The sequence below is a fragment of the Nycticebus coucang genome, chromosome 11, assembly GCF_027406575.1.
Source record: "Nycticebus coucang isolate mNycCou1 chromosome 11, mNycCou1.pri, whole genome shotgun sequence".
Taxonomy (NCBI): Eukaryota; Metazoa; Chordata; class Mammalia; order Primates; family Lorisidae; genus Nycticebus; species Nycticebus coucang.
In genome coordinates, this window is record NC_069790.1 from 52,177,152 (window position 1) to 52,192,839 (window position 15,688).

Genomic DNA, 15,688 nt, shown 5'->3' on the forward strand with positions numbered 1-15,688 from the left:
TACAGTTTCTAAGCAGTTGCTTTTTAAAACCAAAACATTCTTGAGTTTTAATAAACCTTGAAAATAGTAACTTCAACAAATGATGTGCCAAAAAAAAAAGACTTTCACCCGTTTTTAATCTAGAAAGATTTGGACACACCTGCTGCGTCCACTCGTGGGAGTTAAGTTGTCAGAATATGTGAAGCCACTATTTTTGTCTTTTTAAAAAAAGGTTTTTTTTTCCTGTTAGTTTTTAAGAGCAGGTTTTAGATTGCAAAATAGCAAACAAAATTAAAAATAAAATGAAATTGTCTCATTTGTGGTGGGGGAAGGAGGAGCTTCTGCTCTGTCTGTGTGTGGGCAGCAAGCAGAACAGAATGTTTATCTTAACTGCATGTTGAATTTGGAAAATAAAGTTAGCAATAGCCAAAAGGCCTTCTTTTGAATAACTTATCACAAAAAGGGAAAACATAGATCTAGTGGCAAATCAACTATCCTGTATATACTTGTATTTCTTGGATGGGTCTGTGCACATTGTTGCTTCACCATATAAACTTTCATTTCTGCCCACCGGATTGGTTCAAGGTCACTTCCCAGTACCTCGAATTCAAGGTCTGTTGCTAGAAACCAATGGCAGTTGAATTTTTTATTGATGACCCTTCTTTTTCCTTTCTTCTCCCTTTTCCTTTCTTTCCTTCTTTTTTTTTTTCTTTTTCTTCCTTTCTTTTTTTTTAATCTGTGGCTTGTGGTCAAGAGCTTACAAGACCCTATGAAAAAGCTAGTTGAGAAAGAAGAAAAGAAGAAGGTCACCCAGCTGGAAAGCACAGACACAGCTGCACGGGAGCCGAGTCAGTAAGTCACGGGCTACTTCTGTTGGCCTGACCTTTCCTCCCATACGTGAAGGCAGCACCGTCCTCACTCACCAAATCTAGCTGAGGTCTCAGACAGAGACACATCATCTTCCTCAATTCCTTCTGCACATATTCCTGGGAGGCCAGGACTCATTCCAATAAGAGACCCATTCTGGGGTACTTAGAAGGGGCACTCTTCAGAGCTGATAGTAGCAAGAAAGGGCAGATGTTCCCAAGTCCCCGGCTCTCTGTGGCCTCCCCAGCTTCATACTCTCTCTGGTCACCGGGTCCTGTCTTGTCCTTTTGTCTCCAATACATGCTCTCTTAGACAGGGATCCCCTGGCTTTTTTCTCTCAAAAGAGCTGACCTATGAAATTGCCCTAGGCGCATATACAGTACTAAGGCATCATCACACAACGGAAGGGTTGAGTTTTGGCATTTTGTTTTCTAGCATACAGAATTTCTGTTTCTCCTCCATGGAACAGAAATTCCATTTCTTGCCTCTTTACAAAGAAGGCTTCTTGTCATTTTAAATGCTGGAGATGAACTTTTCAACAGATGTGACACATTGGTTCCTAATCGCATACATGGTACAGTGAGAAGGTTTAAATGTAAAGCTGTTATTTTCTACAGAGATGCAGCAGCTTACAGGAATGCCTTACTCTTTGAACTGGCTGACCTAGGAAAACAAAATAGATGGCCTTGCCTCTTCTGTTCCCTATTTCTTTTCTACACAAAAATATGTAGATGGCAATCTTATGGCAAAACAACTTATATTTTTACTGTATTTCTGAAGTTTCAGATATATATTTTATACTAATAAAATATTTGCTGCCAATATTAATCTTTTTAAATTTTAAAGCAAATATGCACTAGAAAATTTTGTGAGTGCAGAATAAGGCAAGTTTTCACTGTGGGTCACACTGTAGATTTGTGATCCGAGTCAAGTAAAAATTTTAAGGGGAACCAGTTTTACCTATTCCTGGCAACGGTAATGAACTATCATCTGGTGAGCGCCTACCCTGTGCCAGGTGTGATGCTGGGTACCTCGTTCATGATAACCCTCAGTATAGTAAAGGGGACATTTTCCTCACTGTGTAAAGTATGGAAATGGGGCTCAGAGAGGCTAAGGGATTGCCTGTGGCCCCCAGTGCAGCAACAAGCAAAGCCTGGAGTAAGCCTTTGCATGTTCTGTTCACTATGTAAATTAGTGCATTCAAAATAAAGCATTAAACTTCGCTTAGAAGTGGACCACCTGGGATTTTCTTGACTTCTTTTAATTAATTTCAGATTTCTCAAATATTTTAGTACTTCACTTTTAAAAGCTCAGAAAGTATGACCCAATAAATATTAAAAACGACAAGGAAATTTTGACAAGCATTTTGTTCAGAAATAGCAGATGAGCCACGGTGCTAGGAAGAAACTTCAGAGGCAACGAACGAGACTCTGGGCAGTGATGTGTATTTGAGGTGTGGGAAGAGTTGAGGAGGCACCTGTCCACCTAGATTTGAGAGTAACCTCCTGAGCTGACCTCCTAGAACACCAGGAATCAGAATAAATCAATGTTTGGCCATTGATTTTTTTTTTTTTTTTGCAGTTTTTTTTTTGGCTGAGGCTGGGTTTGAAGCCACCTCTGGCATATGGGGCCAGTGCCCTACTCATTTGAGCCACAGGTGCCACCCTGATTTTTACCGTGTTTTTAAAAGCGATAGCTGTAAGCATCTATCTTCTTTACACCTAACTGCCCATGTAGGTATTTATAGAATATTTGCCTTATGATGAAACCAAATTTCAGATACTAAGATGCTACAGAAAGAGACAGACATGTGTAGCTTATCAATGACTATGTGTTGTCTTTTCTTCCTGTGGGTGTGTATACATACATGTTATTATAAATCAAGTAATAGATATTGTTTTTAAAATCTGGCTATATCATAAATATAACATTTGAAAAACTTTATGACTAAACTTTTATTTTAAGGTTAATTTCATTAGAGGATGAAAACCAGCGCAAGGAACCTTCTAGTTCTAAAAGTAAGTTTTGATTTTTTATTTAGCATTGCTTTTGAAATATTTATTACTTGGTGCTCCAAAGCCAACTCATTTTCTGTTTCAGCAAACTTACCCTGGACCTTTCTTCTTTTCCAGCTGAGAACAGGCTAATTTGCTTCCTGCTGTTTCAGTTTTCAGTTTCAAATATGAAAAATGTCAACCCCATAGCACTTTTGAGAGAGGCTATATATTCTGAATCAAAAAACAGGTCCCCCAGTCACATCAGCAGCCACAGTGGAAACCTGACAAAAAGCTCTTTATTTTTCCCAAAAGATGATAAGATTTCTCCTATGACCATTACTACTCATTCTAATAGCTATTTGGGCTGCAGGGATGGCCTTAATAAGATTGTGCTATTTCATCCGGAGTTAGATGTGTAGTGATTTGTGGGTGGATGTTGGTTGTAGTTGGGAACAGATGGGGACAGCTCATCCCCTGCTCTGCCAGATTGATTCCCAGCCTGCCAGCGATGAGCAGTACCAGATCCCTCAGGTGAGCGGAACCTGTGTGTTAGAAAAAGGGGGTCAGAGTGCTGGGAGGTGACACAGTGTGCTGGGAGGGGCTTACCAGCTCTTACTGTTCCCTGCTGTTCCTGCCAGTTTTTTCACTGGTCTTTCACCTCACAAAGGCGTAGAGGGTGTGGTCGATTTGTGGTAGAGCCAATGTGATGCAACTCGAAATGCGCGGAGATGCAGGGAAATGTTTCACAGGTGTTCTGAAGAGGACTCCGATTAGCCCAGCCCTGTTGAACCTGGCCCTGTGCCTTTGCAGACATTCCAGGAGACAGGAGGAGGAGGCAACACAGATCCAGACTTCCCCTCTGCTCCCTTCCCCTCTTCACCTGCCAGCTCCCTCTGTCTTCCTTCCTACTTTCCCAGACACTTTCACCTACTTTATTCTTCCCTGACTTTATTCTCCTTCATTTGCTTTCCTCCTAGCTGCCTTTCAACAGAGAAAAGAAACGCAAAAACAACTCACTCTTTTGCCTCTAACGCTGGCTTCCTGTCATCTGTTCATGCGCGGCCACTGTCACTTGCACGTGGACTTGTTCATTTATTCAACAGATGTGTATCGAGAGCTGCCTCTGTGCCAGCCGTGGTGCTGGGCTCTGGGCACGGGGTAATACACCAGACGTGTTCAGTCCCCTCCAGGACGGGCTTACAGGCAAAAGGGGAAGCAGATGGTAATGTAATAATTACACAAGTAATCGGGCAGCTCCAACTCCAGTGGGAGCTCCAAGGGAGAGGTGCAGGGCTGTGGGCCCGTGTGACAGGCCACACGTGTTTGAGAGAGGAGGCAGTTAGCTAAGCCAAGTGCTATTGTAAGACTTGTCAAAGCAAAAGAAACAGCCTGGGCAAAAGGCTGCGAGCCAGGGAAACCCAGGTGAAAGTCAGAGAAATCATGTTCCAGACATGAGGGGAGCGAGTGGTGGGAGAAGAAGGTGGGAGGCTGGGCCTGATCTCACAGGCCATGGAAGAGCTCTCTCTCTCTCTCTGGACAGACCAGGCCCCCAGCCTCAGCATACCTACAGCATGTGTCACTTGTATTATGAGACTGGTAACTGGATAAAAAAATTTGAGTTCTGCTCTTTGCTGTGGGAAAGTGTAAGCTGCAGTTTATTATATTCATATGCAAGTTGCAAAATCTATGTAAATAATTCAGTCCTACAATATGTAACAATGCAAGGGAATCAGATTTTCTCTGCCTTGTACAGTATAATTGCTTGTGGTATTTCCATGATATTTTGAGATTGTAAATGTCTATCGCCTTGTTTTATATATGCACAGAGTGGAATCCATTATAATGAGGTTTCATCTGTCTTTTATTGTGTGACCTGCAGAAAGGCTAATGATCACATGAACAAACCAAGTGTCAGGCTGTTCTATTACATAAATACACATACACTACACTTGATTGTCCAAAACGGTTTTTGTTTCATAACAAAATCGGGCACAAAGTACAATGATTCCTCCACTCCGTGTACCCCCTTCCCACATGTACATAGCCCTTCCCACCGTCAGCACTGCACACCAGGCTGGCATATTTGCCACCATCAATAAATCTACCCTGACGTCCTTATCTCCCAAAGTTCATAGTTTACAGATGGGTCCAGTCTTGCCGTTATGCACCTTATAGGCATTACAGATCTGTAATGACTGTGTCTAGCATTACCATGTCACAATAGTCGTTATAAAATAGTTCCACTGCCTTAAACATCCCCTGTGCTCCGTCTATCCATCCACTCACCCCTCTGACCCTTGGCAACCACTGGTCTTTCTACTATCTTCATAGTTCTGCCTTTTCCACAATGTCATGTCCAAATCATACAGTCTGTGCCCTTTTCCAATTCACTTCTCCACTTAGTAATTTACCTTTTCTTTTAGCCAGGCCCATATGGCTACAGTTCATTAGTGTCATCAAGTAATAGTCAGTTACTAAAAGGAGAATTGTTAGATGGCTGACATGTAATTTTCTGGGTTATCTTCCGAACATTCAGGTTTACTCCTGGGTGCTGTAGGAAACATCCGGGGCTGTTAACTCAGTGTTTGCTGAGGGCCAATAGCTAGAGTAAAATGTGAAAATCTTAGGACCCTGCTTCTGCCTGAGTGCGTTTGTAGATGCTCATTCTTCCCAAAGCTTTGCCTTTACCCACCTTGCAATAGGGTGTGAATGTGGGTACCATTCTGAGGTGCCAATAACTAGTTGCACGTGTTGTATTACAGCTGAAGATGGAAAAGGTGTTTCATCAGCCTTAGACAAAAGCTCTACACGTGGTGCACACTCAGGTAATCTGCTTGATTAAGGAATACTTCTCCATCTTAATAATTTGACTCAAACTCCTTACAAAATGAAACTGACTCATAATTTTGTTTTCTTTCCTCTAAAGGACCTATAGATGAACTATTAGACATGAAACCTGAGGCAGGTGGTAAGATTTATACATTTCTTTGGGGCTATAATTTGTCTAATTTCGAATTCCTTTTTATGTGCAAGAATATGTCCTGTTTAACTTTTTAATAGTTCTATATTCCTAACAAATTGTTTTTAAGCAATAGTCTTTCTTAATGACTTTAAGTATGCCCAAGCGTAAATTACTATGTGTGGATATGTCAGAGTTAATATAATTAATTTCATAATGTTCAAACTACTAAGACTAAAAGTTATGTCAAAGGTCACATGCTATCATAGAAAAATGGCTATGGGAATGAGACAGACATGGATTTGAATACCAGTTCTGCATAAATGACCTGTATGGCTTTAAGTGACTTTATTGCTTCATACTTACACTTAAGCTTCAATTGTTCTCATTTGTAAAATGGAATTGGTAGCAACAACCTTGCTGGGATGTTGTCAGGATTGGAGAAAATGTATGTAAAGGAGTTTCATGATCTCTGACACAGGGATGCTCTTCGAATGGTTACCAGTTCAGGACTAAACATGTTTTCCAGGCACTTTACCATGCTGCATGTCTTCTGAACCTTGGCTTTAGGTCAAGTCCCATACCCAAGTTCACCAGACATAAAATCATCTGCTATACAACCCCTCAAAAGAGAGTCCAGAACCATGTACTTGGAAGAGCCACGTATGGTGTGTTGAGTGGCCCCAGGAAAATGGTGTGTGGTGATGTAATCATCGCCTTTGCTCTCCATCCCACCAAACGTTTCCTTTTAATAAAGTACCAAGAATCCAAAATACCCCTTAGCATTAGAGCCAAACTCCAGAGCATCCGTGGCCTTGTGGCTGGCACAAAGTTTGTCCCGGTTTCTCACAGGACCAGATACTGTCCAGAATCATTCACGGGCCTCAGTTAATCAGGACAATTGACTTAACTCAGTCTGAGCTTATTGTGAGTTGATTTCACAGAATGTGAAGAAAGTCTCTGGAATACAGAGGACATTCAAGTTTTCTCAAAAATGGAAAGGGACCATACCTCTGGCATTAAGTTTCTAGGGCTTAGGAATATAAACGTGAGGGCATAAATTTGCTTATTTTACTGTAGCAACATACTGGGCAGTATTTCACAACTGCCCACACCTATTTTATCAAAATGACTAGTCATTTGTAAATATTGAAATCTACCAGGTAATAGAGGTAATAAGCAAGTGGTTAATGCAGATTGCCATGAATGGCATCCATTTTTGTTTTGTTTTGCAGTTTTGGCCAGGGCTAGATGTGAACCTGCTACCTCTGGCGTATGGGGCCGGTGCCCTACTCCTCTGAGCCACAGGTGCCGCCAATGGCATCCATTTTTATAAAAACTTTTTCCCTTGGGCTTAAGAATAGAATATTGGGAAGGAATAAATGTTACTTTTTGGAGGGGGAAATATTTTAATCTCACAAACATCAGATAAAGACAATAACCAGACAAGCCTTAAGTTCCTAGCACCTAGTTTCAACAAGTCTTTTCTTTTTTTTTCAACCAACAACTGATACTTATTGAACATTACACTTGTTTATGGGATAGGTAGATATTTGTTTTAATTTTTCTGGGTTTTTTTTAATTCGGATTAATATGAGGCTACATATGATTGAGTTACATTGTTTGCATTTGCAGTTGAGTCCTTCACACAGGAAACCTACGTTGTCCCCATTAGGGGAAATTCAAGAATTACCCCTTCTCGAATTTCGTTGTGTTTTTCTCTCGTGTGCTTGTGTTTCTCTGTAGTTGTTGATCTACTAGTTTCAACACACTACTGAGTGCATGGTATGCTTCCTTTTCCACTCTTGAGATACTTCACAGCGACAGAAAGTCGGAACATTTATCACGTGTATTTGTAAAATCATAGGCTTCAACTTATTTCGATAGGAAGATTGTTACTGCTTTTATTCCCAGTAGCTTCTTTATGTAATTTGCTCTTTGCTTTTATTACCTTCTTTAATGTTATTATTTTAATAAATTTAATATTTGAATACATACTACATTCACATTGGTACAAAAGCCAAATTATAATAAAAATGTGTACAGTAAAAGAACTCCTACCCCCAGCCCTCTCCCCTACCCCTCCGTCTCACGACTCTCATCCCCCACATCCTTCCAGGGTTTATATGAAAACACAGAAAATATAGGTCTATATTCCATGTTCCTCTTTCTTACAAAGAAAAAAAAAGAAGGGCCCTTTTTGGTGTGTTTTTTTTAAACTTAGTAGTAATGGTGCAACCCAAACCCAGTGTTTATACTTTTCTTCACACAGAATTAAATTAGAAAGGCAGCAGCCTGAGATATAGATGCTTACTTTCTTTTTTGGCAGTTTTTGGCCGGGGCTGGGTCTGAACCCGCCACCTCCAGCATATGGGGCTGGCGCCCTACTCCTTTGAGCCATAGGCGCCGCCCTAGATGCTTACTTTCATAAACTTCCTCAAAAGCTTGTGCCAAGACTCATTGGAATAAAAATTGCTACTTTGCTACTTATTTGAAACAACTTTGGAACCTCTTTGATCTTTGTTAGTTTTGCAGACTAGCAGCTCATATTCTTTTTTTTTTTTTTTTTGAGCACTCAATTTAATTCTAAAAATAGGGGTTTTTTCCCTAAAATGTGTACTTGTTCTCAATCAGATATATTGATTCATAAATTAAATTCAGTGCCACATAATTTCTCCATTCGCTTGATCACTGCCGACCCACAAAAGCCCTTGTTCAGGCACAAGTGATGCTTCCCCACCGTCCGCCTCTTCTTCTGTAGCTGCGGCTTACATATGAGCACAGCCACTAGTGTACAAATGTTCTCTGCATGCACACAGAACTCGTAGTGACTGAAGAGAACAACGCACATTAATGTGTTGACTTCAAAATGTGTGTCCTTTGGAAAACTGCCAGAAGGCCCCAATCCTGAATGAAAATGCTGATTACAATATACAAGACATTAAACAGTCAAGAAATAAAAAGAGCTTAGTCCAGGGATGGCTGACTTTATAGGACTTGGGGGCTATAAGCTCTAGCACCCTGCTGCTTGGGGGCCAGTTCTCTGCCAATGGTGATTCTGTTAGACAAATGATGCCTAAAGTGTGTCATCAAAAGCAGACTGCCTATGACAGTAGCAATTCTTCTGAAAGAATTGAAAGAGCCATTGCTCAGAAAATCAGCCTATTCAGTGTCATAATGAAATTTGTCTTCTCCTACTAAATAGATAATATGATGGAAAACCAACATTTGACCACCGTTTATAAAAATATTTTCAGTGAAAAAAAAAAACTTGTGACATTTTGAGATACTTGAAAGAGACTCTGAAATTGCCTGTGACCACATGTGACAATCCAACCTCAATTCATGAGTAAGAACATGACCTTGTGTTCTTCAAAGTTGGGCCAAGAAAAATAACTAACAGGTAACAGAATTAAAAAGTGGTGTTAAAATACAGAAGAGAGTTCAATGATTCAGCTCGCCTGAGTCTCAGAACTTGGCCTTACCTAAAAGATTCTTCTCCAGGACTTGACTAATTGAATCAATTAAAAAAAAGTTTGATAGTTCATATTATAACTAAAATGTTTGTCTTCTGCTAATTCCTTGCTTACTACTTCTAGATTTGTGATTCTAAATTCTGACCACATAACAGAATGCCAGTTCATCCAGCTCAGAGTTTTGAGTAAGAAACTAACTCAGAGCAATCCTTCATGTTTATCTCTCTGCCTAGTTTTTCCCAACTCATTCAGAACTGTCTCCTGCAATTATCCATATATTACTGACTAGGGATGTGATTGCCTTCTCACATACAAAGTGGCTAGTACTAAGATTTATTGTCTTTTCTTATAAACTTTTCCTCCACCCACGTCCTGGGATGTATTGCTGGCTTTAGTCCTTTCAAAAAAGAATGGTACAGGCTCAGCGCTTGTAGCACAGTGGTTACGGTGCCAGCCACATACACCAAGCGTGGCAGGTTCGAATGTGGCCCAGGCCACCTAAACAATAATGACAACTGCAACAAAAAATAGGTGGGTGTTGTGGTGAACACCTGTAGCCCCAGATACTTGGGAGGCTGAGGCAAGAGAATTGTTTAATTAAGCCCAAGAGTGTGAGGTTGCTGTGAGCCGTGACGCTACGGCACTCTACCAAGGGTGACTTAGTGAGACTCTGTCTCAAAAATAAATAAATAAAATAAAAAATAATGGTACATTTTTAAAACCAAATCCTGTTCTTAATCACCATGTAGTCAGTCATGTTCTGTATAGATTTACCTCTAAAGATTTCTGTAAAGATTTACTCCTGTCCCAGGTCATATGTTTTCCCTCTGCTCAGTCTGTACTAAAACAGAGAAGGGATGAGGCTCATTGACAAGTATGTTTTTGGTGACCGCTCAGGGTCTACCACTGTGGTTTGGTTTTTGTTTTGTCTCAAAGAGAGTGGGTAGGAGTGGTTCCTCCCTCCCATGTGTTCTTATTATAATCTCTTTTTTCAACAGAGGGGACTTTTTAGAATCAGTGTTCTTGAATTTGAAATGGGTACGATTCGTTACCAGAGCTTTTTATAATAAGGATCATTTTTTTCTTGTAAGCAATTTTTGTAAGGTGGTTTCCTACCTACCTTTTCCCCTGACTCTCTGTTGGGTGATGTGGGGAGAGTGTTGGTGTTTGGGGTTTTTCAAGGGTACGGCCTTTACGATGAGTCATAATGTCAAGAGTAGGGACCAGGGAGAAACCAGCAAGGCAGAGTCTTCCTGCTTCACAGGCAGACGAAGGGAAGTCAAGTGACATTTATCTGTTTGTTTTCCTGTGCTCTTGTTTTCAGTCTATGTAGTTATGTTTCCATCTTCTGGGTTCCTAATTTATGCTGAGGTCATGAAACTCAGTATGATTTCAAAAATACTACCTAAGTGAGCTGAAAACCAGTTTCCCACACTCTGTCTTAATGAGCTAGCTCCATCTGAATGGGAGTTTTCACACAGATATTGCTTACTGGTTCAGGATTAATTCTTCTATGGGATGTTCTCCCAGGGGTCCAAGGCTTTAATTTTTGAACCCTGAGGCCGTGCAGGGCAAACAAGCTGAGTAGTTGTGCCCTCTCAGCCATTCATTCTGCCATGGTGTCTGCACAGTGCCCCCCAAATACTAATTTATATATGGGTGCCTTAGTAGTTTCTGGAATAAAAACAAGGTGGGACAGTGAGAAAACACCTTGACTTTGAGTCTGTGGTCCCCACCCAGATTACATGTAATTAATGAATTAAATGATGGGGTGGGCCATCTATCCTGGGTGTCTTTTTCTTCATCTATAAATTAGGGGAAATGACCTCTAAGATCCCTTTTAGTTGCACTGTGTGTGTGTGTGTATCCATCCTCCTCTGGGGAGAAAACAGCAGGTTCCCAAACAGGAAGGCAAGAATACATAATTGAGCAATGCCAAACAGAGGGGTTCTGCTGCATAGTAGGCCATCCAGGTGGCTGTTTGGAAGGACTGTGGGTAGGGCTGCTCCGCCTATGACTGTGGAGGTCCCAACCACCACTATGAGGGGTGCTGCTTTCCGCAACAGTCAGGTGAGCCCTTGAAGCGTTCTGAGTGAGTCATCTCACAGCCAGACTAATTTCATTTTCTGTTACTTATCACAAAATACCTCAAACTGGGTAATTTATAAAGAAAAGGAATTTACTTCTTTGAGCTTTAGAGGCTGTCAAATTCAAGGTCAAGGGGCTGCATCTGATGAGAGCCTTCTTGCTGATGGAGACTCTGCAGAGCCCCAGCAGTGCAGGATGTCACTTGACAAGGTGCTGAGCATCCCAGCTCAGGTCTCCCTTCCTCTTCTGATAAAGCCACCAGTGCCTTTCCTGTGATCCATTCATGAGGCCAGAGCCCTTAGGACCCATCACATCTTATAGACTCTACGTGTCAGTATTGCCACATATAGGGGATTAAATCTCAACATGCATTTTATAGGGGACAAATATGCAAACCACAGCATGGACTAAGCAAAGATACACAGTAACCAGCAGCCTTGCCAGAGGGCAAACGCCGAAGGGAGCCCTAGGCAGGAGTGTATTATCAAAATTCAAGAAAGAGCTTGGAATTGGAGATAAGAGATTTGAGAATCTTCTGAGGCAAGATTGGAGCCACGAGAATAGAGAATGTAGGGAAGGGAGATATCATGATGAACTGTAAGGGTCACCAGAGTAGGAGGAGCCAGCAGAGAAGGTATTGTCAAGGACATAGCAGGAGGTCATCCAAGATTCCCAGGGGATGACAGCATTTCCAGAGCCAAGCAACATTCTGGCAACAATGCAAAATGCTACAGAGGTTGGGCCTGAGAAAAGCGTGTTGGAACTGGCCATGAGGATCTCACTGGTCAAGAAAGCCACTTCAGTGTAGGGCAGAGGCAGGAACTTATTACAGGCAGCTGAGAAGAGTGGAGACAAAGTGTGGAGTGTGTGGTTGTGGAAGGAAAAGGAAACCAGAGCAGTAACTTGAAAGGTGGGAGGAGGGCAGACAGCAGTGTCCAGTGAAGATTGATCATTGCTGGGATGTGCACACATGCCCTGAGGTCAGGGGAAAGAAGCACTGGAGAGTGACAGACTGAGGATACTGGCCCTGAATAATGGAGCAGAGCAGGCTCCCGGGAGACGGGGAAGGCCCAGGGAGGGGTGGTCTTAGAAAGGAGAGGGAATGCAGGAGGGGCCATGGAGCTGGAGGCAGGGAGGTGAAGATGTGAGCACGGCATGTCTGCTGGATTTTATTTTTGAAGTAGCGTCTGTGGTTTGGTTATCTGATAAGAAAGTAAACATGGAGGCCTGGGAGCCTGGAGAGTGCAGGAGACTTGGAGTAGCCTCTGTGGGTTTGGCACCTGTGAGCGCCACAACCTTTGTCCATCCTTTTAATACAAAAGCAGGACGGGGCACCATTCCCTCCAGCCAGGTTGGCTCATCCGCCTGGGGGGAAGCTCTGGCTCCAGCCGTGTCGCTCCTACGAGGGCTTCTCTCAAAGCGTTTATCAGATGTCCGTGTGTATCCCTGTTTTCTCTTCATTGAGTTGAATTACTTTCAAAGAAAATGATAGCATGACTCTCAAGAGCCAACTGACTAGAGTTAGTTCTCAAGTCTCAACTTGACCGGTTATAGACCTAAACCTGTCCTTTTCTACTTGTAATTAAGATTGTCTTACGAGTTGTGTGTAGTAATTTTAAGCATCTTAATTATCAGTGCAATAATTGGGAGGTTTCCGTGTTTTATGGGTCAAGTCAGAGGCAGTTTCATTGCTCTTAGCTAAGTAATAAGTTCTCTTAAAAGAGAAAATGTTCGTCATGTAGCCTGTTAACTGTTAAATAACCAGGATGCTAAATAACAAAGCTAATTTCAATAGGAGGCCACAGCATAGGCAAAATGGGGGTTCAGTACTGGCTGGAGGCAATATCCTCACCATGGATCCTTTCCTCATTCCTATCCCTACAACATCTGAGCTGGATAGGGTACAGTATTAGGAATCTCTTGGCTGCTAGTGATAAGAGAAACCCTACTCAAAATAGTTCAGCTTTAAGATATTTTTAAAGACAAAGAATGTATTGACCTATGTACTAAGGACTTGCATGTGTGGGTTGGCTTCAGGCAAGGCTGGCTCCAGGGCCCAGAGTGCTGCCAGTCTTATCTCTCCAGCTCTTCATGCCGTTTCACACTACGTGTTGGCTTCATCATCACTGGAAGGCTCAAATCTGCATCTTTAGAACTTGGAATCCCAACAAAAGAGACAGTCTTTTCCATCCAGTTTCTCTGGACCAAACTCAGGTCACCTGCAGCACATGCACACCCTCGCCTTGGCCTGAGGGATGGGCTCTGGCCAGCCTCCGGCACACATCCCCCTGGGCCGGGGGTGCTGAGGCATCTCCAGTGATGTCTCCCCAGGATCATGTGGAGGTGTTTCCCTCGGGGGTAACCTAAAGAAGAGGAAGAGGGAAGGAATGCTGGCTGAGTGAGCAGAAGTCAGTAAAGGCCACCATCTGTGCCCTAGCTCAAAACCTAAACAGTAGAAACCAAGACCAATCACAGTCTTAGATACATTTGGAAGGCTCAGAGACTGTCTTATTTGCTGTGAATGATGGTCTTCCCGGGATGGAAGACTTCCCCAGACTGAAGCAGTCATGCTTCTCCAGGGTCCTGGGGTTGGGGGCGGTGAAGGGCTGTGGGAGGAAGTGCATCACTCCCCGGGCGGAGTTAAAGTCATCAGCTCCTCCAGGGTCTACACATCCATTTGAATTGGTTTCAGTAAAATGGGTCTCGTTCAGCGATCATCTGCTTTTAGTCAGGCCAAAAAGTAAATCAGGAGAAAGAGTTTGGGCATACCAGACCCAGCTGAAAGTGCACTGGGAGGTCTGTGAAGGTAATATACATAAGAAGGGTGATGGAGGGAGACAGAGGGATGGAAAGGTGGGGAAAGGGGGAGGGAAGGAGAGATGGGGGAGGGGACCCCTAGAGACAGGTGTTGATGGATGGACCCTGACACCGAGAGTGTTGCCCACAGGGCTGGGCCACCCACTGTGCCTTGCCAGTCCTGCCTCACCCACCATGCGCAGATTTAGGTGGCTCTGATGCTACCCTACGCTAGAGACTATAGCACTGTCTCAGAAGCCTGTTTAAAATGCCATTTTCCCTATCTTCTCTCCCACAACACCTACGGGCTATGTCTTGATGAAAACCTCTGTGATAATACAGACAATAAGAGTTATCCAATGAGAGTGATGTTTTGCCAGTTTTTAAACCACAGTGACAGCAGAGTGACTAGACTCCTCCCCTCCCTGACTGATAGCCAGTCTGCTCAGCACATCAAAAATCCCCTTCATCTTTCAGATATTTATGTAAAGACTGCTTGAAAACAGATCCAGGAAAGTCAACACAGAAAAGCTTTATTTAAAAAGGCTTTACTTACTAATTACCTTAGATAGTTGAGAAAAACCTGGTAATCTCATCAAATAGGATGCTAGCAGAATTAAAGTGCAGCTCAGAAAAAAAATGTAAATCATTTCTTTTTCTTCTCTTTATAATTGAACAACAAAAATGTTTGTAATTTTCAAATGGCCATTAGATACTACAGCAAAGCCTCCATGAATAAAACCATCAGTCTTTGGCTCTTAAAATAAGTAGAAAACTCAATGAAAGGTCTTGGTACAAAACTTCAATAATAGTTAATAGTCGCATTCCACTTGTACTCAATATTCAGTATTTTGTCGATGTTCATACAGTATAGATGGTTCTCTTATTGGAAGTCTTCCTTCTGGACAGACAAGTAGGTTTCAGGTTATTTACAGAGGTCCTCAAACTTTTTAAACAGGGAGCCAGTTCACTGTCCCTCAGACCACTGGAAGGCCAGACTACAGTTTAAAAAAAAAAAAAAAACTATGAACAAATTCCTATGCATACTGCACATAATCTTACTTAGAAGTAAAAAACCAAAACGGGAGCAAATATAATCACACGACCTCATGTGGCCCGCGGGCCATAGTTTGAGGACCCCTGCTTTGGTCTTCCTGGAAATACTATGAGATAGGTATTATTAGCATTATAACTTTACACATGAGAAATAGAGGCTCGTGGGGGTGAAGAGTCTTGCTAAAGTCACACAGCAAAAAAAAAAGGGTGGAGCCGGGGCTCCTTCTCCAGAGCTGTGCCTCTGGTCTAGGAAGTTCTCTCCAAGTACCATTCCTTGATTTGTCCTCTTTCCCTGTAATTGTGTCACTGCTGCCTTCACACAGATCATCAGCCTTCCCCATACCCTCTGCTCCCCTCTTACCCTGGTCCAGGGAGCGGAAGGGCTCTCTTGCAGGACAGGCCACCACATGGCCCACTGCCGTTCTTTCCCAGGCAGTGTGGATTGAGGCCTTGCCTGGAAGATTCTGGAA

The 15,688-nt window shown here is 42.5% G+C and overlaps 1 protein-coding gene across 13 annotated transcripts in view; it reads left to right on the forward strand.

Annotated features, from left to right (window-relative positions):
* The window catches only part of ICA1 (islet cell autoantigen 1), a 173,692-nt gene that overhangs the window by 145,386 nt on the left and 12,618 nt on the right, over positions 1–15,688 (forward strand). For all 13 annotated transcript variants that reach the window (XM_053609001.1, XM_053609002.1, XM_053609003.1 and 10 more), the window contains 4 exons: positions 734–831; positions 2,812–2,864; positions 5,606–5,668; positions 5,770–5,811. In XM_053609001.1, coding sequence (XP_053464976.1) covers positions 734–831; positions 2,812–2,864; positions 5,606–5,668; positions 5,770–5,811 — 256 coding nt within the window. The remainder of the gene's footprint in view (positions 1–733; positions 832–2,811; positions 2,865–5,605; positions 5,669–5,769; positions 5,812–15,688) is intronic.